The sequence below is a fragment of the Panthera leo genome, chromosome D4 (genome assembly GCF_018350215.1).
Source record: "Panthera leo isolate Ple1 chromosome D4, P.leo_Ple1_pat1.1, whole genome shotgun sequence".
In the NCBI taxonomy this organism is placed as follows: Eukaryota; Metazoa; Chordata; class Mammalia; order Carnivora; family Felidae; genus Panthera; species Panthera leo.
The window spans coordinates 56,786,951-56,812,083 of NC_056691.1; the positions used below are offsets into that span (position 1 = coordinate 56,786,951).

The window sequence follows — 25,133 nt, forward strand, 5'->3', positions numbered from 1 at the left end:
TCCATTCAATTATTTTATTTTATTTTTTTTTACTAGTGTGTGTTCATATATTTTTTTAATATAATTTATTGTCAAATTGGTTAACATACAGTGTGTACAGTGTACTCTTGGTTTTGAGGGTAGATTCCCATGATTCATTGCTTACATACAACACCCAGTGCTCATCCCAACAAGTGCCCTCCTCGCCCTCCTCAATGCCCATCACCCATTTCCACCCCCAGTTTATTTTCTGTATTTAAGAGTCTCTTATGGTTTGCCTCCCTCCCTCTCTGTAACTATTTTTTTCCCGTTCTCTTCCCCCATGGTCTTCTGTTAAGTTTCTCAAGTTCCACATATGAGTGAAAACATATGACATCTGTCTTTCTTTGACTGACTTATGTCACTTAGCATAATACCTTCCAGTTCCATCCATGTTGCTGCAAATGGCATGATTTCATTCTTTCTCATTGCCAAGTAGTATTCCATTGTATATATAAACCACGTCTTCTTTATCCATTCATCAGTTGATGGACATTTAGGCCCCTTACATAATTTGGCTATTGTTGAAAGCGCTGCTATAAACAGTGGGGTACATGTGCCCCTATGAATCACCACCCCTATATCCTTTGGATATATTCCCAGTAGTGCTATTGCTGGGTCGTAGGGTAGTTCTATTTTTAATTTTTTAAGAAACCTCCACACTGTTTTCCAGAGTGGCTATACCAGTTTGCATTCCCACCAACAGTGCAAGAGGGTTCCCATTTCCCCACATTCTGACCAGCATCTGTTGTTTCTTGAGTTGTTAATTTTAGCCACTCTGACCAGTGTGAGGTAGTATCTCAGTGTGGTTTTGATTTGTATTTCCCTGGTGATGAATAATGTTTTCATGTGTCTGTTGGCCATCTGGATGTTCCTTTGGAAAAGTGTCTATTCATGTCTTCTGCCCATTTCTTCACTGGATTGTTTTTCAGGTGTTGAGTTTGGTAAGTTTTTTATAGATTTTGGATACCAACCCTTTATCTGATATGTCATTTGCGAATATCTTTTCCCATTCCATCAGTTGCCTTTTACTTTTGTTGATTGTTTCCTTGGCAGTGCAGAAGCTTTTTATCTTCATGAGGTCCCAATTGTTCATTTTTGCTTTTAATTCCCTTGCCTTTGGAGATGTGTCGAGCAAGAAATTGCTGCGGCTGAGGTCAAAGAGGTTGTTGCCTGGTTTCTCCTCTAGAATTTTGATGGTTTCCTGTCTCACATTTAGGTCTTTCATCCATTTTGAGTTTATTTTTGTGTATGGTGTAAGAAAGTGGTCCAGGTTCATTCTTCTGCATATTGCTGTCCAGTTCTCCCAGCACCATTTGCTAAAGAGACTTTTTTCCATTGGATATTCTTTCCTGCTTTGTCAAAGATTAGGTGGCCATACATTTGTGGGTCCAATTCTGGGTTCTCTATTTTATTCCATTGGTCTATGTGTCTGTTTTTGTGCCAATACCATACTGTCTTGATGATTACAGCTTTGTAGTAGAGGCTAAAGTCTGGGATTGTGATGCCTCCCGCTTTGATTTTCTTCTTCAATACTACTTTGGCTATTCGGGGTCTTTTGTGGTTCCATACAAATTTCAGGATTGTTTGTTCTAGCTTTGAGAAGAATGCCTGTCAATTTTGATTGGGATTGCATTGCATATGTAGATTGTTTTGGGTAGTATTGACATTTTAACAATATTTATTCTTCCAATCCATGAGCATGGAATGTTTTTCCATTTCTTTGTGTCTTCTTCAATTTCCTTCATAAGTTTTCTATAGTTTGTATAGTTTCTCCCTCTATATAGTCTCTCTCTCTCTCTCTCTCTCTCTATATATATATATATATATATACACATAGTTTTCAGCATATAGATCTTTTACATCTGAGCCTGGCTGGCTCAGTGGTTTGAGCGTCTGACTTCAGCTCAGGTCAGGATCTCATGGTTCATGAGTTCAAGCCCGCGTTGGACCCTGTGCTGACAGTTCAGAGCCTGGAGCCTGCTTTTGATTCTGTGTCTCCCTCTCTCTCTCTCTGCCCCTCACCCACTCATGCTCTATCTCTGTCTCTCTCTTTCTCAAAAATAAATAACCATTTTTTAAAAAATAAAATAAAACAAAACAAGTTACTTTAAGATATGCATGCCTCATTTCCCAGAAGATAGGTTGCATATTGCAATAATGGAAAAGAACATTTAATATTTACAAATTAATTGTTAAAAGTCCTGCGTTTCGAGATAATGCTGATTTGCTTTGTATCTTTCAGTTAAATAATAGTGTCTCAAATGAAGTGGGAGAATTCTAAGTGTACGTCATTAAAGAGACCTCAATTTTGCCTCAGGAGAGATTATAAGAGGCATGAGAATACCTGACATTTGCCTTGCTATCCTCTTCCCTGATTTGGAATTAGAGCCTGCAGGACCAGGCTACAAGCATACTCTTTTAGAGGTCTTTTGCCTCCAAACCACAGGCAACACCAATTTAGGACACTGAATGGATCAGGCAGTTAAAGAATGCCCTTAGTGTTCCCTGGGACTCCCAGCTGCAAAGAAATCTTTGTAACAGCTGAAGAAATATGTCCAAAGAAAATAGATTTGGGACACTTGGGTGGCTCAGTCATTTGAGCTCCTGACTCTTGATTTCAGCTCAGGTCATAACCCCAGGGTCATGGAATGGACCTCTGAGTTGGAGCTTGCTTAAGATTCTCTCTCTCAATCTCTCTCTTTCTCTCCCTCCTGCCCTTTCCCCCACTTGCGTCCTGTCTCTTTAAAAATAATAATAATAATAGGGGAGCCTGGGTGGCTCAGTCAGTTAGGCTTTGACTTAGGCTCAGGTCACAACCTCACTGATGGTGAGTTCAAGCCCCATATTGGGCTCTGTGCTGACAGCTCAGAGCCTGGAGCCTGCTTCCAATTCTGTGTCTCCCTCTCTCTCTGCCTCTCTCCCGCTCACACTGTCTCTTTCTCTCAAAAATAAACATTAAAAAAATTTTTAAAAAAATAATAAATTTATAAATATTTTAAAAATGTGCATAGGACTGTTTGCCTTTTGGTGAGAACACTTGCTTGAATTGAAGACACTGGAAGTTTAAGGGTAAATTAAAATGATTTTCTTTATTTATAAAGGGCAAAGAGATCATTTATTCTCTCCTGTTGGAGTGTTTTCTTAGAGATGTGGTAAATCTGAATCATTATTCTCAACTTTAGTATAAAGATAAATCTCTCTAGGGATTAAGCCTAGTCACCAGTTTTTACAATGTAGAGCCATCTCCAAGGTTGTGGACCAAATGACCTCTGCAAACAAGGATTTCTTTGGAGAGGTACAGAAGACTATTAAGAGGTGCAGCCCTTTGTCTCATTAGGGCTTTCTTGTGCTTTGTTCTTTCTAGTGTTTTGCTGTATACATTATGTAAGATTTTGTCCTAACTTTGAAATTGTTTTCAGGCTACATTATATATATGTAATCTGTTAGTTCTTATTCAGTAATCAAGTATGTTCTTTTACTCCTCTATATTGGCAAGGAGGGGGCTTTTTGCTAGCAGGTTTGTTTTATTTCCCCCAACAAGAACAACACAATAGCCGATTTAAAAACAAAGCAAATGAGGGGTGCCTGGCTGGCTCAGTTGGTGCAGTAGGTGCCCCTTGGTCTTGGAGTTGTGGTTCCAGCTCCACCTCAGGTGTAGAGATTACTTAAAAAATAAAAAACAAAACAAAAAACCAAAGCAAATGATTTCAAGTAGTTTTCCTTAGCTCTTGATGAGTCCACAGTTACCAATACCATTCAGTTGTTGTTTATTTGACAAGTCAATGCTGAATTTGAAGTGACTGAAGAATTAGCCTCTATGAATAGTCTGCATGAAACAATTACAGGTAGAAATGTTTTCAAAGAAGTTGAGAAAACACTAATTTAGCACAACCTGAAAGGGAATCTGCTAAACTGTGTTGCGACTGATAGTGGCAAAAATATATGTGGAGCAGAAAAAAGGCTTAGTTCAACAAATTTACAAGGTTTGTGAAAATGTAATGCGTTTAAAGTATATGGTTATTCATTGCAGAAAGTACTTTGTGGGAAATATGTAAATTTATCATGTGTTATAAAACTAGTAGTTTAACAGTTGACTTCATTCGCTCTCATAAAATTAATCATATCATTTCTGTAGGGTTTTTTTGTTTTTTTGTTTTGTCAGAAATAGAAGCTGAATATCTTGATTTGTCCCACTACACAGGTATTTGATGGCTTAGCATTGGTGCAGTTTTATTATGATTTTCTGGGCAAAAATGGAACAGGGGTGCCCGGGCTGGCTCAGTCAGTAGAACATGTGACTCTTGATCTCGGGATTGTGAGTTTGAGCTGGGCATAGAGATTACTTAAAAAAAAACAAAAAACAAAAAACAAAAAAACCTTCATTGGGGTGTCTGGGTTGCACAGTCGGTTAAGTGTCTGTCTGACTCTTGATCTTGCTCAGGTCATGATCTCACAGTTTGTGATTTTGAGCCCCACATCGGCTCTGCACTGATGGCACGGAGCCTGCTTGGGATTCTGTCTCTCCTTCTCTCTGCCTTGTGCTCTCTATCTCTCTGTCTCTCAAAATAAATAAAATTTAAAAAGTTTTAAAAAATTTCATTAAAAAATTGAGCAACTATCAAGAAGAGAATCTAATAGAATTTAAAAATGCTTTCCAGGCACTGAATATGCTCAATTGAATCACATGCTCATTGACTGATATCAGTATTTGACAGTAGTTATCTGTGTGAAAAAACAGACAAGATACATAAAATCTCATTACAGATCACCATTAATAGTTGAACATTTGCAATTGATTCTGATACTTTGAACCCCAAGTAAACAAAATATATACTCCCCCAAATAATTTTATCGTTCTCATTGGTAGACCTATAGTACCAAAAACTTGTGTTCAATTATTGTTGGTTTATTTTGAATGTTACCAATGAAAAACTTGTAGAAGTTTATTTTCTCTCCTTATACAAGTACCTATACAATAGCTTCAATTTTGTTTTTTTTGTTTTTTTTTTTTTGGCCTGAACTCTAAATATTTACTGTATGGTCCTTTATAGATGAAGTTTGCTGGTCTCTGCTCTAGATAGTGCCCAGTACTAAAATTGCAAGTACTAAAACTGTACACCCAGTAATTTCTTTTCCTTGTTTGCAAGTCTTGGATAATTTTTTCTAATAGAGAGAAACACACATCCTTTCCCTCATGAAGGTTATATGTTTGCTAAGTTCCTCACACCCCAACTTATTAAGCATTTAAACAATTCTGAAACCTCCAGGTTACATGTGCAAACAACCCACTTCTTCCTCTTAACTATGATCATAGTACTATTCATAGTCTGTTTATCCCCAGACTGCATTCTTTGAAGGAATGTCTTGTTCCTCTTTGTACCTGTAGCACTATGTGTAGTACTTGGTGGATGCTCAATAAATTTTTCTTGAATGCATTAACACCTATATCTCTGGTATGGCCTCCTCTCCTGATGTTTATCCATTTGTATAAGATTACAGTGCTATTCATAAATATTAAGTAATTACTTGATAGTGATGAATAAACTGATTTATTAGAGTTCATTGAATTGTTTGGCATTCTGATTTTCAGATTTCACTACTTAGATAATCCTGTACAAATCCTTGCACACATTATCTCCCATTCATTTGAATTATTTTCATGGAATATAGTCCCACAGTGGAATTTTATTCATTTGACAGTATGAATATGCCAGGCTAGGGGCGCCTGGCTGACTCAGTCAGAAGAGCATGTGACTCTTGATCTCAGTGTTGTGAGTTTGAGCCCCACGTTGGGTGTAGAGATTACTTAAAAATAAAATCTTTAAAAAACAACCCCCACCCCCAAATATGCCAGGCTAAGTCATGAATTTTAAGCATGGGAATAACATTTCTACTCTAGGTTTGCTGCTTTGGAATTTATAACTTCTCTGACTCTTCTGAGCTCCCTCTCATGAACTTTCACCCTATTCTTTCATGTTCCCTTTATTTATTTTTTAAAATATTTTATTTATTTTTGGGAGAGAGAACACAAGCAAGGGAGGAGCAGAGAGAGAAGGGGACAGAGGATCCAAAGCAGGCTCCATGCTGACAGCAGCAAGCCTGATGTGGTGCTCAAAGTCATGAACTGTGAAATCATGACCTGAGCCAAAGTCGGATGCTCAACCCACTGAGCTACCCAGACGCCCCTCCATTCTGCCTTTATTTTATTTTATTTTTCCATTCTCCCTTTAAAACGTCCAGTTACCTCTATACAAATTGAAGATGAGTTCAGTTTGTGTTAGACTATTTTCCCTATTGCAATAGTATATTACTGATTGAATCTGTCCTAATCACTTGACTAATGTCCAGGTTTTTTTTTTCATCTTTGACAACAACCAAACCTTAAAACATTCTCATTCATGAATTCATTTATGTATTCGATTAGTCAAGAAATCTTTTTTGGACACCTTTACCAGGTGTGCTATGTGTTATGTGTTAGGGATAAAGACACAGAAAATACATCCTTTGCTGTTGAGGAGCTCTGTGTCTAAAGAAAGGATAGGTATGCAATTACTCTTCAATGAGATAAGATCTATACTGGAACACTATACAGGTGATTTGTTTATTTTCCTGTTTTCCCTCTCTGACCAGTCCTTTTCTGTCTCTTTTTCCTACTCCTTAGAAGTAGGCGTTCTCTATAAATGACCTTTGTTCCTTTCTCATTCTATATAGTCTCCTGACAACCATAGGGCTCCAACTCTCAGATTCTTTGCAGCTTACTCCTAAATGCCAGTACAGATTCAATGTGTCCATTTCCTGATTTTTTCATGCAACTTACTTTCTGTATATGAAATACCCTTTCTTCCACATTTGCATGTTCAGGTTTATCCATGCTTTGAGATCCATCTCCTCCACATGCTACTTCTCTTGTGAAGCTTATCTTGATTCCTTCCACAGCTTCTGCTGAATTCCTCTACTATTTGAGGGGCAATATAGCATTATGGCTAACGGCTTGAGCTCTGGTGAAAGATGCAGCTAGGCTGCATTCCAGTTTTGCTTCATTTTCTTTATAAAAAATGGAGATGAAAGTAGTTACATTTTTATTGATTGAAATCTCTGTCTCTAGCTTGGACTAATTGCTTAGGGTTCAGTTCCACATCATCTAATGCACTTATTTGCAAGAATATACCACACAATCTCAAACTTAATGTATGTGTTCAAAAGGAAACATCTTTCCCCAGAACCTATGCATCCTTGATTTCCTATCTATCAGTAAAAACTGTAGCATCATGCTTCCAGTCAACCTGACTTTAAAACTCTCTCCCTCTCTCCCCCTGCCTTCTCATCCAATGGTTTGCTACTAAAGAAAGGATATTCTTTACTGTATTCATAGTCATTGTGTGCCAAATTCTATCACATTAGTTCCGTAACACTGAGAAGTGTTAAAGGGATTGTCCCTTTTCTTCCCCCTCAGTTCCATATTTACTGCCCTAGTTTAGTTCCTTATTCTTTCACAGACCTTTCCTATCACCTTATAAACTATTTAAGGATAGTAACTTTGTTAGGAATAGTAAACAAAGGATAGTGCTTTGTTTACTTTTTCCTTTCATTAAGACTGAGCTAAGAAACACTTAATAAATATTTGTTAATTTAGTTATTTATATTAAATTTCTCTATGGAGGCATTGGGAGACATTTCCCAAGGGATAAGGAACTTGTAGAAAGAGTAAACTTTTAATGACCTTGTTGAATAGCTTAAAGATAGTCATAAAGTTGGTAGAGGGAACCCCTGCATCAGGGTTCTTACCCAGTCCCCTTTTCTCTCCTGCCTGAGGCCTCCCAAAGAGGCAGCAACAATGCCAAACCTGGGTGTTTTGGTCTTACCCTCTTGAGATTCTTAGGTTCTCTTCACTACCTACTTTCCTTGATCCCTCTCACCTTCCCTCTCATTTACTGGATTTTAGAGTCTTAGCTCTCAGCTACCTGCCAGCTAAACACAAATGTAAACTCGAAATGCTGGAGAACTTTCAAGTACTGTACTTGGAAACACTAATGAAGACTGAGGCATGGAGGACTGGCTTTCTATCCCTGTTTGAGTTGCTTCTGAAGATACACTTACCTTGCTGATGAGTATAAATGGTCCTGGTCAAGTGTCTAGAGGGCAAGAAGACCTCATTGCCTTTTTCCTCTGAACTTTAAACTGGGAAACTGGGATGCCTCAGAGCTTTCATCACAACCTTTAGACAGTGACCCTTGCTCTGCTTACCTTCTCTTTACCTCCCAGCCACATTCCTCCCTTTGTATCCACAGCCTAAGTAATAACAAACACGTATTGGACATGCATCAGGTAATTTAAATGCAGTTCCTCATTTAAGCCTCAAAACTATCTTATAAAGTAGTTACTATCATTATTCTTTGGGAAATTGAGGCCATGTAGCTTGCCCAAGGTCACAAGTATCAGAGCTAGGACTCAAATCTAGGTATGGTATGCAGATTTCTGAGATGGTTCCCCAAAGATGGCTGCCCCAATGAGGCAGCTCCTGGTGATATTCATTTCCTTGTGTAATCTTCTTCCCTAAAATGTGACTTGCTTCTGATGAATAGAATACAGCAAAAACTAGGGGAAGTCACTTCTGTGATTATGTTAAAAAGACTGTAACTTCCATCTTGCTAGCAGACTCTATTGCTTTCTCAGTTTGAATGCTTCGATGAAGCAGCCATCTTGTCTCAGACAAGGAACTGAGACAAGCCAATAGCCAATAAGGAACTGAGGCTTTCAGTTCAATAGCTGAAGAGAAATTGAGTCCTGCTAACAGTCACATGAATGAGCTTGATAGTGGATCCTGTTGCAATCAAGCTGGCGCTTTGATAGCAGTCTGTAAAAAAACCTGAACCAGAGGATCCAATCTAGCCCTACTCAGATTCTTGACCCAGAAACTATAAGATAATAAATGTTTAAGCCATTACATTTTGGAGTAGTTTATTACATGACAATAGATAATACACCAGGTGGATCTGACTGGCTTCAAAGTTCATGCGCTTCACAATTTTATAAAGAACAGCTGGGCTAAATAGCTAGGTAGTTCAACCTCCAGCAGCCCAGAGAATGCCCATTATTTTTATGGTCAGCATCTGTGTTGAGTGGGCTGGCTGAGTGTCCTGGTCAAAATCTTCCTCAGGATTATTATTCCAAATTTGGGTGAGCACTAGGAAGATCAAGTCGTCTTTTTTAGGCTCTTGCTATAGCATTTGGAGGGTCACTTTCTCATAGCAACTTTTCATAGCATTTGGAGGGTCACTTTCTCATAGCAACTTTTCCAGTGAGAAAAATCATCTGATAGGTTTGTTTTTGGAGGGCAAAGACCATGTTAGATTGACGGACACTCCCTGGGTCTAGCAGGCAGAATCCTATGGGACCAAGAGCTTGCAAATGCTGACACCCAAGCTGGGCTACTGAAACCTTAGAAAGCATGTCCTCTAATGGTGCTCAGCCCTGGCATCACATTAGAATCACCTGGGGAGCTTTTTTTTAAAATTTTATTTATTAAAAAAAATTTTTTTTTAACATTTATTTATTTTTGAGACAGAGAGAGACAGACAGAGCATGAACGGGGGAGGGTCAGAGAGAGGGAGACACAGAATCAGAAACAGGCTCCAGGCTCCGAGCTGTCAGCACAGAGCCCGACGCGGGGCTCGAACTCACAGACCGCGAGATCGTGACCTGAGCCGAAGTCGGCCGCTCAACTGACTGAGCCACCCAGGCGCCCCCACCTGGGGAGCTTTTAAAAATAGTTTGAGACTTAGCCCAAACCAATTGAATCAGAACTGTGGCATGGAGGGGGTGTTGGATCTGTGCATTATACTACGGGTCTTCATGTTTTCTGCTCTGGTCTTTTTCACTTCCTCATATGTGCATATGTCATCTTACCAGAAGTCGTAGCTTAAAATGCCTATCTTCCCTCTATCCTTCATTCAGTAAATATTACGGACTGATTTCTACGTCCCAAGTACTATTATAGACATTGGAGATACAATAGCATGCAGGAAAAAAAGGTCTAGGGGGGCCTGGGTGCCTCAGGTGGTTAAACGTCTAACTCTTGATTTCGGCTCAGGCTATGATCTCACAGTTCGTGAGTTCCAGTCCCTTGTGGGGCTCTGTGCTGATGGTGAGGAGCCTGCTTGGGATTCTCTCTCTCCTCTCTCTGCCCCTGCCCTGCTTGTGCATTCTCTCTCAAAATAAATAAACTTAAAAGGAAACAAGATCTAGATAAGAACTGAAGTCTCCAAGGGGTGCCTGGGTGGCTTGGTTAAGCTTCCCATTCTTGGTTTTGGCTCAGGTCATGATCTCATGGTTGGTGAGTTGGAGCCCCAAATCTGGCTTGCTGCTGTCAGTGCAGAGCCCGCTTTGGCTCCTCTGTCCCCCCCCCCCCCCCCAAAATAAATAAAACAAACAGAACTGAAGTCTCCAAACATTTTACTTTATGCTCACTCAGTTATTTTCCTTTTTTTTTTTCTGTAGTTGGTAATTAAAACTTGCCCGTGATACGATCTTGTTAAATTACCATAAGTAGGTGCTCGGTGGGCTCCAATGGATAGACTCTTTAAAGAAGTCCGATGAACATTCTTCAATCAAAAGAATCTTGGGTGGGAGCTCTGTCCACGAGGGAGGAGCAGAGGGCATCAGTTATCTCCTGACACAGGTGTGGGGAAGCCCCGCCCTCTCAGTTCCAAGCCTTATTAGAGGGAGGAGCTGTCTTCTTGCACGTAGGGAAAGAGGAAGGAAACCCCACCTCTTATGGGCTTATGGGAGGAGGGGTCGGCGGACTAGGCGTGAGTTGATTGGCTGAGAGGCGGAGCGCCACGGGTTGGCTCCTTCTAGGAGCTCTCCGGATTCCTGGTGGGGCGAAGGCGGGGTGGGAGAGAGTCCCGGTAGCTCCTGCCTCCTAGCGATGGCGCCGCGGTGCCGCGCCCAGTCTCCTGCCTGCTTGCCCGTATTCACAGCTATCGGGAGTCCGGTCAGACGTTGAGAATTGAAGCGGGTTCAAGGGAGCGGCGGGACGCTGCCTGTCACGGGGACCATGTGGAGAGGTCAGACCTGTGGGGCCGATTACGGGAACAGCCGCGGCACCTGCTGAGAGGAAAGAGGGAGCTGCCGGGTGCGGCGGCGGTTTGCCAGCGCCTCGGCCATGTCGCTGCTCTGTGTGCGCGGTGAGTGTGTGGACTGTGGCAGGGTGGGAGGAAGACGCGGGCCGCCGAAGGGTCCCCGCAAGCTTCCAGTGGGCATTGCTGTACCACCTTTTCCAAACTTCACTTCTCGTCCGTGCCTCGGGGGTAGATTATGTTAACTCATTTATAAACATTTAAAGAGTTCTTTCCACTCTTTCTTATTTTTCCTCACTCTCACGTGAGGGACTGTTAACCTCTCCATTCCAGTGGCCATGTGACAGAGTTGTTGGCTGGCAGGCCCAGATCCTATTAAACAGTGACTGGCGCTCTTGTCTAGTGAGAGTGGACTAGCTAGGTGACCGCGAATAGTTGGTTCAAGAGTAGGCAGTCTCCCATTCTTTTTTTCCTTTTCCCTGCACCGTGAAACTAAAGGCGGCTTAGTAGCAGGTTCTTTTTATCGTTGTTTGAACGCAATGTGGTACAGCGGTCACATCCCTTCTTCTAGTGTATTTCTTCGCTTGCACCCCTCTGTTGCTTGTCTCGTTCCCGGCTTCTTTGTATAGGCTAAGTTTATTCTCATATTCGACTTGGAAAGTTGTGTTGTCTTCTCTCCTTTTTGGAGCGAACATAAGACGTATGATTTATGTGTATATTCATTAGCTTTTATTACAGTAACTAAAGGGCCTTTATTGCTTTTTCACTGAGAACAGTTGGCCCCTCTAAGAAGGTATTTTAAGGCAAGAGCTTTGGGGTTTAAGATGAGGCAAGGTGCATGGATTAAGCTCCGTGAGGGTAGAGACTGTTTGTTACTGGTTTTTGTATTCCTGGTGCCTGATACAGAAGCTCAACGCTGGCTTTGAATAAATACATGCATGTGAGGACTGTGATTTTAGAGATTATCTCATCAGAAAAAACAGGGTTTGGATTACCCATTGAATTTGATCTTGGAAAATTCAAGTTATGGCCTATCATAATGGTGTTGAACAAGATAGGATAAGGTGGCTTGATGGTGAGAGGGAGAATTTATCTACAAGGGCATTTTCCTGGTACTGTTCACTAGATAGAGTTCATATTTCTTTTGGCTCAGTGGATTAGAAGCATTGTTATTTGTGATTTCCTTGATAGGTGTTTCCCTCAGCTACTGGCAAAGGGAACTGTTTTGCTCTGTTCTCTTCCTCTGTTTTTGTTAAATCTGCATTAACCCAAAATGGATTTGGCTATTTCCAGGGATTACGAGACAATTTTTTTTCTTCATGGTTGATTTTTCATTAATGAGAATTTTGCTTTGCTTTTAGTAAGACGTTTTCTCTCAGCAGCTGGGAATCTATTTATTCCTTTAGATCCCTGCTGTTGAGTAGCAGGATTTGGGAGAGGTTGGGTTTTGCAATGTCCCTTGGACAGTTAAAATCCCTACTGCCATACCTTATTACAATGCTAGTCTTTATGAAAGACACGTTAGGCAGGAACACTATTAAACCAGAAATTCCTATTTAATTGAATTTAACTTCAGAGAAGGAGCTGCTGCTATTTTCATTTGTTCTAATATGGGTCAACTTTCATTGTCTAGAAATTCTGCTATTTAGCTAACCTCTTCTTTCCTTTTTCATGTTATATTAGTGGAGTCTCTCTTCTTTTGAACCTGAGGGATTGGAGGCCAGCAGGTCATTGTTTTTTGAATGAAGATCTTGAAGATTATTAATTACTGAAACAAGTAGCTACCTTGTAGAGAAGTATTCATATTAAATGGTAAAGTATTCGTTCTGGGGAAACTTACAGAAATGGATCAAAATAAATCTTTCTAAAATGATATTCCTTGTATTATATTTTGGCAGATAGGAATGTTGTTCATATTATGAGATAAGCCTGTGTAATGATATTGTATAACTCAATTTCAGTTCATCTTGGAGTAGAATTGAATTAGAGATTTTTTCCCTGTAGTCAAAGTTCAAACAGTTGTAAAAACTGATGTAGAAATTGGCAAACTGGTATTTAATTATCCCCAGACATCTAAAGAAGTCAGTTTCTTGATCTAACTCATTAATCATTCCTTATTGCCTACAGGTTAAGGGCTCTCCTTTTTGGCCCTGTATTCTTGCTTATTCTTATGCAGATACTTAGCTCTAGCACTAACTTTGCTCATTCCTGTTCTGCATTTGTACCCCCAAAAATATTCTTTTTGAATTTTCTGCTTATCAAAAATGTATTATTCCTTTCTCGACTTAGAGTCTACCTTTTTGTTGTTGTTGAAAACTTCCTAAGTTCCTGTCCACCGTGGTCTTTTTCTCCTTTACACTCTTTAACCTCTGAACTCCTTTAAACATAAATCATTTGTGGTATGAACAGTACCACTAATTTGACAATGAATTGTATACTGCCTGGCAACTAGTCTTATACTGTTTATGGTGACCCAGACAAAGAAGGTAATGAGAGTGGTCAGATCAGATCTGGAATTTTGTGTTCATTTGGAGTATTTGATTCTAAGAGGCACATTGAGAAACTAGAATTTCTTTATAGGAAAGTGATTAGAATGATGAAGGGTGTAGAAACAATTTGAGGAATTGAGAGATTTAGTTTTGAGACAATTACAGAGGGAGATGAAGATAATAAAAATTGTTTAAAAAACTTAATTCCAGAGAACAGAACTGGGACAGCTGGGCCAGTGATTGAAAATTATAAGAAGCTAGATTTTAGTGTAATGTAAGGAAGAATGTTAACAATTAGAGTTGTTCTTTTTTTTTTTAATTTTTTTTAATGTTTTTATTTATTTTTGAGACAGAGAGAGACAGAGCATGAGCAGGGGAGGGGCAAGGAGAGAGGGAGACACAGAATCTGAAGCAGGCTCCGGGCTCTGAGCTGTCAGCACAGAGCCCGACGTGGGGCTCGAACTCACAGACTGCGAGATCATGACCTGAGCTGAAGTCGAACACTCAACCAACTGAGCCACCCAGGTGCCCCAACAATTAGAGTTGTTCTTGAAGGCAATGGACTACTTAGGATTTTTTTTTTTTTTTTTTGACTTAGGATATTTTAAGTAGAAATTGAGTGGTAAGGGTGTTCTAAAAGAGATGTCGACATTGGGTGGGAGGTTAGACTTGATAACTTTTTTTTTTAATTTTTTTAATGTTTTTATTTATTTTTGAGACAGAGAGAGACAGAGCATGAGTGGGGAAAGGGCAGAGAGAGAGGGAGACACAGAATCTAAAGCAGGCTCCAGGCTCTGAGCTGTCAGCACAGAGCCCGACACGGGGCTCGAACTCACAGACTGTGAGATCGTGACCTGAGCTGAAGTCGGACGCTTAACCAACTGAGCCACCCAGGCGGCCCAGGACTTGATAAATTTTAAGAAAACATCCTTTCATAGAATTCACTTAGTTCTTCCTTAAAAATTTGGCACAACTTCCTCATAATACTGCTATCTCTTTGCTTCCTTAGGGGTTAGTACCACATGAGCAACTCCAGTAAGCTAAATCAAGGATTTTCTTTAACTTTTGGCATCTAGGTGTTCATGATAGGTTTTCCAAACAAATGATACTCATTTTGAGAATGAAGTCTTTCCATATTTCTTTGTAATTGCCACAGTATTTATAATTGAGCTATGAATCCCCCTCCCTCATTTGAGCCAGAAGTTACACTTGTTAAATCAAAAACAAAAAAATAGTTTTGGGGATATAAAAAGCAATATGTGCTAATGCTTTTTTTTTTTTTTTTTTTAGTTATTTTTAAGTAATCTATATGCCCAGTGTGGGGCTTGAACTCAGTACCCTGAGATCAGGAATCATATGCTCTTCTGACTGAATCAGCTGAATCAGCCAGGTGCCCCAATACATTGTTAATTATAGAAAACTGGGAAAGTCGAGTGGGTGGCTCAGTCAGTTGAGTGAGTTTGGTTCAGGTCAAGATCTCACAGTTCCTGGGTTCAAACCCTGTGTTGACCTTTGCCATGACAGTGTGGAGGCTACTTCGGATTCTCTCTCTTTCTCCACCTTCCCTGCTTGTGCTCTCTCTCAAAAATAAACATTAAAAGAAAACCCAATAAAACGTTAAAAAAAAGAAAATTGGGAAAATGCAAGAAAGTATAAAAAGGAAAACAAAAATCATCATATTCCTACCACTACCATTATTCCATTAACTTTTTTTTTCATTGCTTTCATTTTTTTTATTGTAATGGTGGTATATATGCATGATAAATTGAAACAGTTTAGGATGTGAAGTGAAAGTAAAAAGTTCTCCACTCTGCTAGTCCTTGTTCTCTTATAGGTAACTACTCTTTACTGTTTCTTGAATATCCTAGAAATTTTCATTACATATGAATATCTACAATCTACAACTGAATTATACGATACTCCCCTCTTTAAAAAACTTAATTTTCCTATCACCTTCTATGAATCTAAATCATTCTTCTTTAAAATTTTTTTTAATGTTTATTTCTTTTTGAGAGAGACAGAGCATGAGCAGGGGAGGGGCAGAGAGAGGAGACAGAATCCGAAGCATGCTCCAGGCTCCGAGCTGTCAGCACAGAGCCTGACATGGGGTTCAAACCCACAAGGCGTGAGATCATGACCTGTCAGATGCTTAACCAACTGAGCCACCCAGGCGCCCCTAAATCATTCTTTTTAATAGCTACAGAGTATTCCATTTTTTTAAAGTTTATTTTATTTTAGAAGAGAGCGAGCACATGGCAGGGGTGCTCATGACCTGAGCCAAAATCAAGAGTTGGATGCTTAACTGAATGAGTCACCCAGACACCCTGAGTATTCCATTTTACAAGCATATATAATTCAACCAATTTCATATTGATGGATGTAATTTTTTTTTTTTTTCATTTTGCTACTATAACAATGCTACCAGGAACATCCTTGTATGTGGTTTTGTTATATTTGGAGATCTCCTATCAGCTTTCCTCTTGGACTTTGTGTGTGATTTGCTCATTGCTGTTTTCTTGGTATAATGACACTCAGCCGGACCCATTAGCAAATCATATGCCTCATCATCTCAGATCAGCATCTTCTATGAGAGGCAGGTCTTTACCAATAGGTAATATTTTATGCCTACCAGTAAGACCAAAGACCTCAGCTTTTAAGTTTGACCTGTGATTTCATGTACTTGTCTTTTTTTTTTTTTAAATCTTTTTTGTACCATTTATTTTTTGAGAGAGGTACAAGTGAGTGAGGAGCAGTGGGAGAGAGAATCCAAGGGTGGGGGGCGAGGGGAGGGAGAAAGGAGAGAGAGAAAGGAAGGAAGGAAGGTGAAGAAAGAAAGGAAGGAAAGAAAATATGAAAGTATCCTTCCCGTGTTTTACCTGAGGCGGGGCTCCCGTGTTTTACCTGAGGCGGGGCTCCCGTGTTTTACCTGAGGCGGGGCTCTCTTGCTTGTCAACCGTGAGATCATGATCTGAGCCAAAGTCAGATGCTTAATGACTGAGCCACCCAGGTGACCTTCTTTGTACTATTTTAAAATTATCTTCCATATTGATACATGCACCCAATGTTTATATCAGTGCTATCTGTAATAGCCAAACTATGGAAACAGCCCAAGTGTCCATTGATCAATGAATGGATAAAGAGATGTGGAGATATATAATATGGAATATTGGCCACAAAAAAAGAATGAAATCTTGCCATTTGAAATGATGTGAATGAAGCTAGAGAGCATTATACTAAGCAAAATCCTAGAAAGACCAATACCATATGATTTCACTCGTGGAATTTAAGAAACAAATGAGCGAAGGGGGGGAAAAGAGAGGCAAACCAAGAAATAGACTCTTTAAAAAAAATTTTTTTTTAATGTTTGTTTATGTGAGAGACAGAGCATGAATGGGGGAGGGTCAGAGAGAGAGGGAGACACAGAATCTGAAGCAGGCTCCAGGCTCCGAGCTGTCAGCACAGAGCCTGACTCGGGGCTCGAACTCACAAACTGCGAGGTCATGACCTGAGCCGAAGTGTGACGCTCAACCGACTGAGCCACGCAGGCACCCCAAGAAACAGACTCTTAACTATAGAGAACAAACTAATGGTTACCAGAGAATTGGGTTGAGGGATGGGTTAAATAGGTGGTGGGGATTTAGGATACACTTGTCGTGATGAGCACCGGGTGAGGTATGGAAGTGTTGAATCACTATATTGTATACCTGAAACTAATATTACACTGTAAATGAACTAGAATTTAAATAAAAAAAAAATACACTTCCAGAAGTATTTTTGCAAAAACATTTTGTTTTGCATATTGAACATGAATTACTTGTGTTTTAAAAACAGAATAGGGGGAGCCTGGGTGGCTCAGTTTGTTGAGCATCCTACTCTTGATTTCGGCTCAGGTCATGCATGATCCCAGGGTTGTGGGATCGAGCCCTGCGTCAGGCTCTGTGTTGAGCTTGGAGCCTGCTTAAGTTTCTCTCTCTCCCTATGTCCCTCTCCCCTGCTTGAACATGCTCTCTCTCAAATAATAAAATCAGTCAGTCAGAACAAAATAATACCACTAGTGATGAGAAGTATACCAAGTCTGTTACATTGGCTCACCCTTAGAAAAGCTTATATTTAGGGGCACCTGGGTGGCTCAGTTGGTTAAGCGTCCGACTTCAGCTCAGTTCATGATCTTGCCATCTGTGAGTTCAGGCCCCGCATCTGGCTCTGTGCTGACAGCTCGGAACCTGGAGCCTGTTTCAGATTCTGTGTCTCCGTCTCTCTCTGCCCCTCCCCAACTCACGCTCTGTCTCTGAAAAAATGAATAAACCTTAAAAATTAAAAAAAACTTATATTTATCATCACTGATTACCTAGTTGACTGAAAGAATAATACTGGGAAACTCTTAGTGAATTCTGATGGACATTCAGGACACATATTGATTGTAGGTCAATTTTAGGCTGTGGGGGACCTTAGATATATTTTGGTTTACTGCCACTGTGGAAGGTAGAAATAGTAATGATTTTAGAATTTTTAGGTATAAGAGCAGATTGGTCAAGTATTTTCTTTACACCTTATTTTTTCCCCTAACATTGTCATCTGCCTCAGCTAACTCCTTGTTTGGAATTTAAGAAATTTTGAACCAGGCAGCAGTAAAAGGGCGAAGGACCAATGTCCTCTGCCACGGATAGCTGTTGTCATAAATTGTTCTTGTCCTTAAAAGCAGTATGTTCTGTAATTTCTTAGTTTCTAAAAGTGGGATTTCTGGAAGTTGTACTTTGGGCCAGTGAATTGGATTTTGCCTGTGCTATGTATTTTAGACTTTGCTATGTGAATTTGTTTAAAGTTTGGGCTATTTGTCATTAGTAAATATTTGTTGACTACCTTCTCTCTGCCTGTTTATGATGCATATCTATATAGTAGATAAGAGTCCTAGGAATCTAAATAGGTTTTTTGTTTTGTTTTTGTTTTTTAAGTTATTGAGAGAGTGTGAGTGGGACAGGGGCAGAGAGGGAGAGAATTTTAAGCACTGACAGTGCAGAGCCTGATGTGGCGCTCAAACTTAACAAATCTCGAGATCATGCCCTGAGCCAAAGTTGGACGCTTAACCAACTGAGCCACCCAGGAGCCCCAGAATCTAGATAGGTTTTAAAACCTCTCCTTTCTTCTCTCTTCCTGTAAGCTGCCTGAGGTGATCTCTGAAAATGGTTCGCTGTTCCCTTGACCCAGAAAACCCTACAAAATCATGCAAATCAGGAGGTTCAAATCTTCATGTTCACTTTAAGAACACAAATGAAACTGCCCAGGCCATCAAGGGTATGCATATCAGAAAAGCCACCAAGTACCTGAAAGATGGAACTTTACTGAAGCAACGTGTGCTGGTCCATGGCTACAATGGTGGAATTGGTAGGTGTGCCCAGGCCAAACAGTGGGGCTGGACACAGCGTTGGTGGCCCAAAAAAAGTAGTGAATTTTTATTGCATATGCTTAAAAATGCAGAGAGTAATGCTGAACTTAAGGATTAGGTGTAGATTCTCTGATCATTGAGCACATCCAGTGAACAAAGCCTCAAGATGAGATGCAGAATTTATAGAGATCATGGTTGGATTAAACTCATACATGAGCTCTCCCTGCCACATTGAGATGATCCTTAAGAAGAGTAGATTGTTCCTAAAGCGGAAGAGAAGATTGCGCAGAAGAAAAAGCTATCCCTGAAGAAACAAAAACTTAGGGTGGGAGTAAATCAGCATAAAATAAATGCAAATAAACGTTAAAAACAAACAAACAAACACACACACACAAAACCCCAAACCCAAGATCTCCTTTCTTAGGTAAACCCAGAATTTATTAGGACTATTAGGTCTGATTTAGGATAAGCAGAATAAGTTCTTACTGGAGTGGGAGATACTGCACTAGTTTTTCTAACTTTTTTTTTTTTTTTACAGTGATTTATTTCTGAGAAACAGAGTGAGACAAAGTGTGAACTGGGGAGGGGCAGAGAGAGAAGGAGACACAGAATCTGAAGCAGGCTCCAGGCTTTGAGCAAGCGGTCAGCACAGAGCCTGATGCAGGGCTCAAACCCACAAACTGTGAGATCTTGACCTGCACCGAAGTTGGACGCTCAACTGACTGAGCCGCCCAGGTGCCCCTAGTTTTTCTAACTTTTAAAGTAAGATTCTTTAAGTTTGGGGAATGTTTTATATAGTCCTGTAGACTGTCATTATTAAAGGTCAAGGAAGATTTGCTCTTTATATATTAAAACTTTTTTGATTTGTAGCATATGTACAGAAAAGTACAAAAATCTTAGGTGTATGGCTCACTGAATTATCACAAAGGGAACACATACACATGACCATTACTGTGGTCAAGAGAGAGAACACTAATACCTCAGATGGCCTTCTTAGTGTTCCTGTCAATCATTACTTCCTCTCAACTTCCCAAAGCTAACATTATCTGACTGTAACAGCAGAGTAGTTTAGCTTGGTATTTTTAATTTTTATTTTATTTAAAACACTTTTTTTAATGTTTATTTACATGAGAGAGAGAATGTGTGCTCGCGCGCGTGAGTGGGGGAGGGGCAGAGAGAGAGAGAGAAAGACAGAAGTAGGCTTCAGGCTCTGACCTGTCAGCACAGAGCCCAACTAGGAGCTTGAACTCCCGAGTTGTGATATCATGACCTGAGCTGTGGGCTGAAGTAGGATGCCCAACCGACTGAGCCACCTAGGGGCTCCTATTTTTATTATTTTTTAAAATGTTTATTTTATTTTTGAGAGAGAGGGGCAGAGATGGTGGGGGGGGCGGGGGTGCGTAGAGGATCTGAAGTGGGGTCTGTGCTGACAGCAGACAGCCTGATGCCTGGCGTGAACTTAGGAACCATGAGATTAACCTGAGCCAAAGTTGGATGCTTAACAGACTGAGCCACCTAGGCGTGGTGGTATTTTTTTTTTTTTTTTAATAAACTTCATTTAATTTATTTTGTTTGAGAGAAAGAGGGCACAAGTGAGGGAGGGGCAGAGAGAGAATCCCATGAGGAGCAAAGAGAGAGAAAGCAGGGCACGAGCTCGCCAACAGTGAGATCATGACCTGAGCCAAAGTCAGATGCTTAACTGACTGAGGTACCCAGGGCACCCTAAACTTCATTTTTAAAAATATTTAATTTATTTTTGAGAGAGCATGAACTAAGGAGAGGGGCAGAGGGAGAGAGAGAGAATCTTAGGCAGGCTCCATGCGTAGCGCAGAGCCTAACTTAGGGCTCGATTCTACAACCTTGGGATCATGACCTGAGCTGAAATCAAGAGTAGGACACTCAACTGACCGAATCACTCCAGGCACCCCTATTTTCATTTTATTTTTTAAATTTATTTTTGAGAGAGAAAGAGAGAGGGACACCATGAGCAAGGGAGGGGCAGAGAGAGAGGGAGACAAAGAGTCTGAAGCAGGCTCCATTGCTCTGAGCTGTCAGCACAGAGCCTGATGTGGGGCTTGAACTCCTGAACCATGAGATGATAACCTGAGTCGAAGTTAGATGCCCAACCAACTGAGCCACCCAGGTGCCCCATATTTTATTATTTTTTAAAGATTTTATTTTTAATCTCTACACCCCACGTGGGGCATGAACTCCCAACTCCAAGATTAAGAGTTGTGTGGTCTCTTAATCACTGAGACCAGTGGTCACTGAGCCAGCCAGGTGCCCCAGTAAACTTCATTTTCTTTTATTTTTTTGTTTTTGTTTTTATTTTTGTTGTTGTTGTTGTTTTAGTAAACTTCATTTTCTTAGAGCATGTTTAGGTTCACTGGAAAATTGAGCATAGAATTTTGCTTGTTTTTGAACTTTTTTAAAAAAAAATGTTTATTTTTGAGAGAGAGAGAGAGAGAGAGCGCACGCGCGCGCAAGCGAGCACATGTACCTGCAAGCAGGGAGGGGCAGAGAGAGAGGTGGAGACTTAAGATCCAACGTGGGCCCCAGTGCCTGATTTGGAGCTTGAACTCACAAACCACAAGAACATGACCTGAGCTGAAGTCTGACGCTTAACCAACTGAGCCACCCAGGTACCTGTGTTTTTGAACTTTTTAAAAAACCAAGATGTAATTGACATTGAACTTTTCATAAATGGAATTATACAGTATTTCTTTTGGACTGGTTTTGTTGGCTTAACATGCTTGTCAGATGTTTCTACTTGATGCATATACCGATAGTTCAATTTTAATTGCTGTGTAGTATCTCATTGTATGAATATACTACAATTTATTTGTCTTTGGACATTTTTTCCTCATCTAACCATTTATTTATTTTTTAAATGTTTATTTTAGAGCAAGAGAGAGAGAACATGAGTGGAGGAAAGGCAGAGAGAGCAGGAAACAGGATCTGAAGTGGGCTCTGTACTGACAACAGGGAGACAGATGTGGGGCTTGAGCTCATGAACTGTGAGATCATGACCTGAGCTGAAATCGGACACTTAACCAACTGAGCTACCCAGGTGCCTCTCATCTTACATTTATATCTTTTGGTCCTACCTTGTGTGTATTTCAGAGGGGTGTATATATATCTGGGATTAAAATTTCTGGGTCATGGTTATGTGTATGATAATATGAAACAGTTTTCCAAAATCTACCAATTTACTTTCCTAGTAATTTTTTCTGATATTAAAAAAAAAAAGAGAATTGAATGGCCCTTAGTTCTCAGCATTTGGCCAGGTTATCGAACCATTTCACAGGCATTAATACATAACTTTTACATGTTAATCCTACAGGCTCGATAATTTTTTTTAATGATGTGAAGAAATCCATTATGTTGAGATGCTTTCTCATATTTAAGACTAAAATTTGTGGCCATGATTTTATTGAAAGAAATACTGAATTAGTGTTTTTGATGTTGATCAAAGATAATAGCTTGGTCCCTGAACTTAACGGCATTACATACTTTTAAAAAAGAATACCATTTTTCTAAAGAGAGAAGTTATTCATTCCGAAGTATTTATCAGCTTTGTATATGTCAGGCACCATTGGACACACTGAGAATGTAGAGGTGAACAAGTTGTCCCAATTGTCAAACGTCCATTATAACATTTTTCTTTTCCAGTTATAGAGTCCAGTCTGAGTTGGCATTTACATTTAGTGGTTATGTGTCTTTAGCCTCTTTCAATATGGAACATTTCCACAGTCTTAAAAAGTTTTTTTTTTTTTTGAACGTTGGCTTTTTTGTTTTCGTTTTTTGTTTTTTAAAGAATACAAGCCCCTGTCCTTTTGTAGTAGAATGTTTGTCAGTTTTTTGGTTTGTCTGATGTTAAGCATCCTGAACTGGAGAACTACATAGTTCATGTTGTGTCCTTCTCAGGGTATCAACATCAGAATGTACACATTGTCATTTGTTGGTGATACAAATTTTGATTACCTGGTCAAATATTGTTTGACTCCTCCCTCCCCCCCACTTCCTCTCTGCCCCCTGTGACTAATAAGCACCTTGTGGGAGATATTTAAAAACCATTCAGATATTCTGCATAATAGGAGTGTTGTAAGGACTAAATAGAATGTTTTTCCCAGTGGCTGAGATAGTATCATGCTATGGGTTTGTTAAATTTGAATCTGTCTGACATGATGAAAGCACTGTTTTAGTGTATTTATTAATCTGGTGACAGTGTGTAGATTAAGTGGGGGAGGGAGGGAGAAATTAAAGACACTTAAATCAAAACAGGAGTAATTTAGATTGAATGTAGATTAAAATTTCTTGATGAGATTTGAACTATTGCAGAAAAGCAGTGAAATCCATTTTTCTAGTTCTTTAAAAATAAGCCCTATTTCCTTCTGTGTAGAATACTTAGGTGTAACTGCTCTGGATGAGGTAAGTTAGGTAACCAGCTTTGCATTTCCTGCTTTGTCAAGATTCTTTCTGTGATTACTGAGAAATGGAATAAAAATGTAGACATTTGGTAGAGTTTTGAGTTCAACTTACCAAGGAAACTATTTCATTTTTCTATTTATTTTCTTCAATAAAAATAAAATGTTCATTCTCAAGTGCTAGCTCCAAAAGCATCTATCCACTGAATGTGTGAGAGAGACCCATGGCATCAAAGGAAAACAGTTATGAGGGCTTCTTTTTATGTTAGTGACCTCCACAGTGGTTAAAAAAAAAACGTCAATATGACAGGAACAAGTTTGTGTTAGGGTGTTTGTATACCAGCTATCTTCTCCTAAAGAATCTTATAAATAGGGAAAAGCAGTTCTAAGCCATTAGGAAATAAAGATTTCCAAGAAAAATCTGTTTTGTTTTCTATTGCTGCTTCTGCAGTAAGTACTTACTTGGAAATGGAGAACAGATAGGACTATGGATTGTGTTGGGCTATTAATTTTCTCTTGGAACTGTTTGCTTTATTAATTTTTATAGTGTTTTATTGTATGTGATGTTAAGAGGCTAGAGGACAGTGCATGAGGAAGATTTGCCTAGAAGCTAAAGAAAGACTGGCAGTTGGGCAATGGGAAGATAATTGCTTTTATATGTGATTAAAGGGGGCTAAAAATGATTTAATCAAATGGCTAGCTCACTTAACATGATTTCAATCTACTAGTTGTGACTCAGATTTATAGGACCTTCATGTCTAAAAGGATAAAATGTTTGCTGAGGAGAAAGGGGTAAATGATACATCTACCTCCACCTCATTTCAGCCATCCACACCCATGATCACATTGTAAAACATGTCACTCCTTGGATTGGGGCTCTGCCTTTCTTTTTCTTTTTTTTTTTTTTTTTTTAAAGTTTGTTTATTTTGAGATAAAGCTCATGGGAGGGGCAGAGGGGGAGAGGAAGAGAGAGGGAGAGAGGGAGAGAGAGAGAGAGGGAGGGAGAGAGAGTGAGGGAGGGAGACAGAGAGGGAGGGAGAGAGGGAGGGAGGGAGGGGGGGAGAGGGAGGGAGGGAGGGAGGGAGGGAGGGGGGGGAGAGGGAGGGAGGGAGAGAGGGAGGGAAGGAGGGAGGGAAGAAGAGAGGGAGAGAAAGAGAAAATATCCCAAGCAGGCTGTGCATTGTCATAGCGCAGAACCCATTGTGGGGCTGGAACTCCCTAACCTTGAGATGACCTGAGCTGAAATCAAGAGTCAGTTGCTTAACTGCTTAACCACTGCTTAGCCACCTAGGTGCCCCCACCCCCGTTCATGCTCTGCTTTTGGAATCTTTAACTTTGTCACCTATCTGATCATACTCTCCAGTTTATCTTTCTAGCTGTTTAGTCTCAACTACGTTTTTGCTACTGTAATACAGGGTAGATGTTAAAAAGCTTTGGTTTTAGACTGGAGTTGGTAAATACACATCTCTACCACCTAGGAGTTATGTCCCCCTTACATATGTTACTTAATCTCATTGAATCTTAATTTCCACATCAAAAGTATTAAGTTCCTATTCTTTGTTTTTTGAAGTTTTATTTATTCAGGTTACCTTTGGACCAATGTGAGTCACCTCACTCATGAGCCTGAGATCAAGAGTTGTATGCTCTACCGACTGAGATAGCCAGCTGCTCCTTAAGTTCCCATTTATTTTTAAGTTTGTCATTATTTTTTTATTTTTATTTTTTAAAGTTTATT

At 39.9% G+C, this 25,133-nt stretch overlaps 1 protein-coding gene across 4 annotated transcripts in view; it reads left to right on the forward strand.

Annotated features, from left to right (window-relative positions):
- Window positions 1-25,133, forward strand: part of UNC13B (unc-13 homolog B) — a 258,600-nt gene that overhangs the window by 8,415 nt on the left and 225,052 nt on the right. The window contains exon 1 of one of the 4 annotated variants that reach the window (XM_042914013.1): window positions 10,598-11,207. The exons of 1 other annotated variant lie outside the window; for it this stretch is intronic. In XM_042914013.1, the coding sequence (XP_042769947.1) occupies window positions 11,186-11,207 (22 nt within the window). In that variant the 5' untranslated portion in view covers window positions 10,598-11,185. Of the gene's footprint in view, window positions 1-10,597; window positions 11,208-25,133 lie in introns of those variants that run through there. 2 more of the 4 variants (XM_042914011.1, XM_042914012.1) reach the window with 2 other exon arrangements.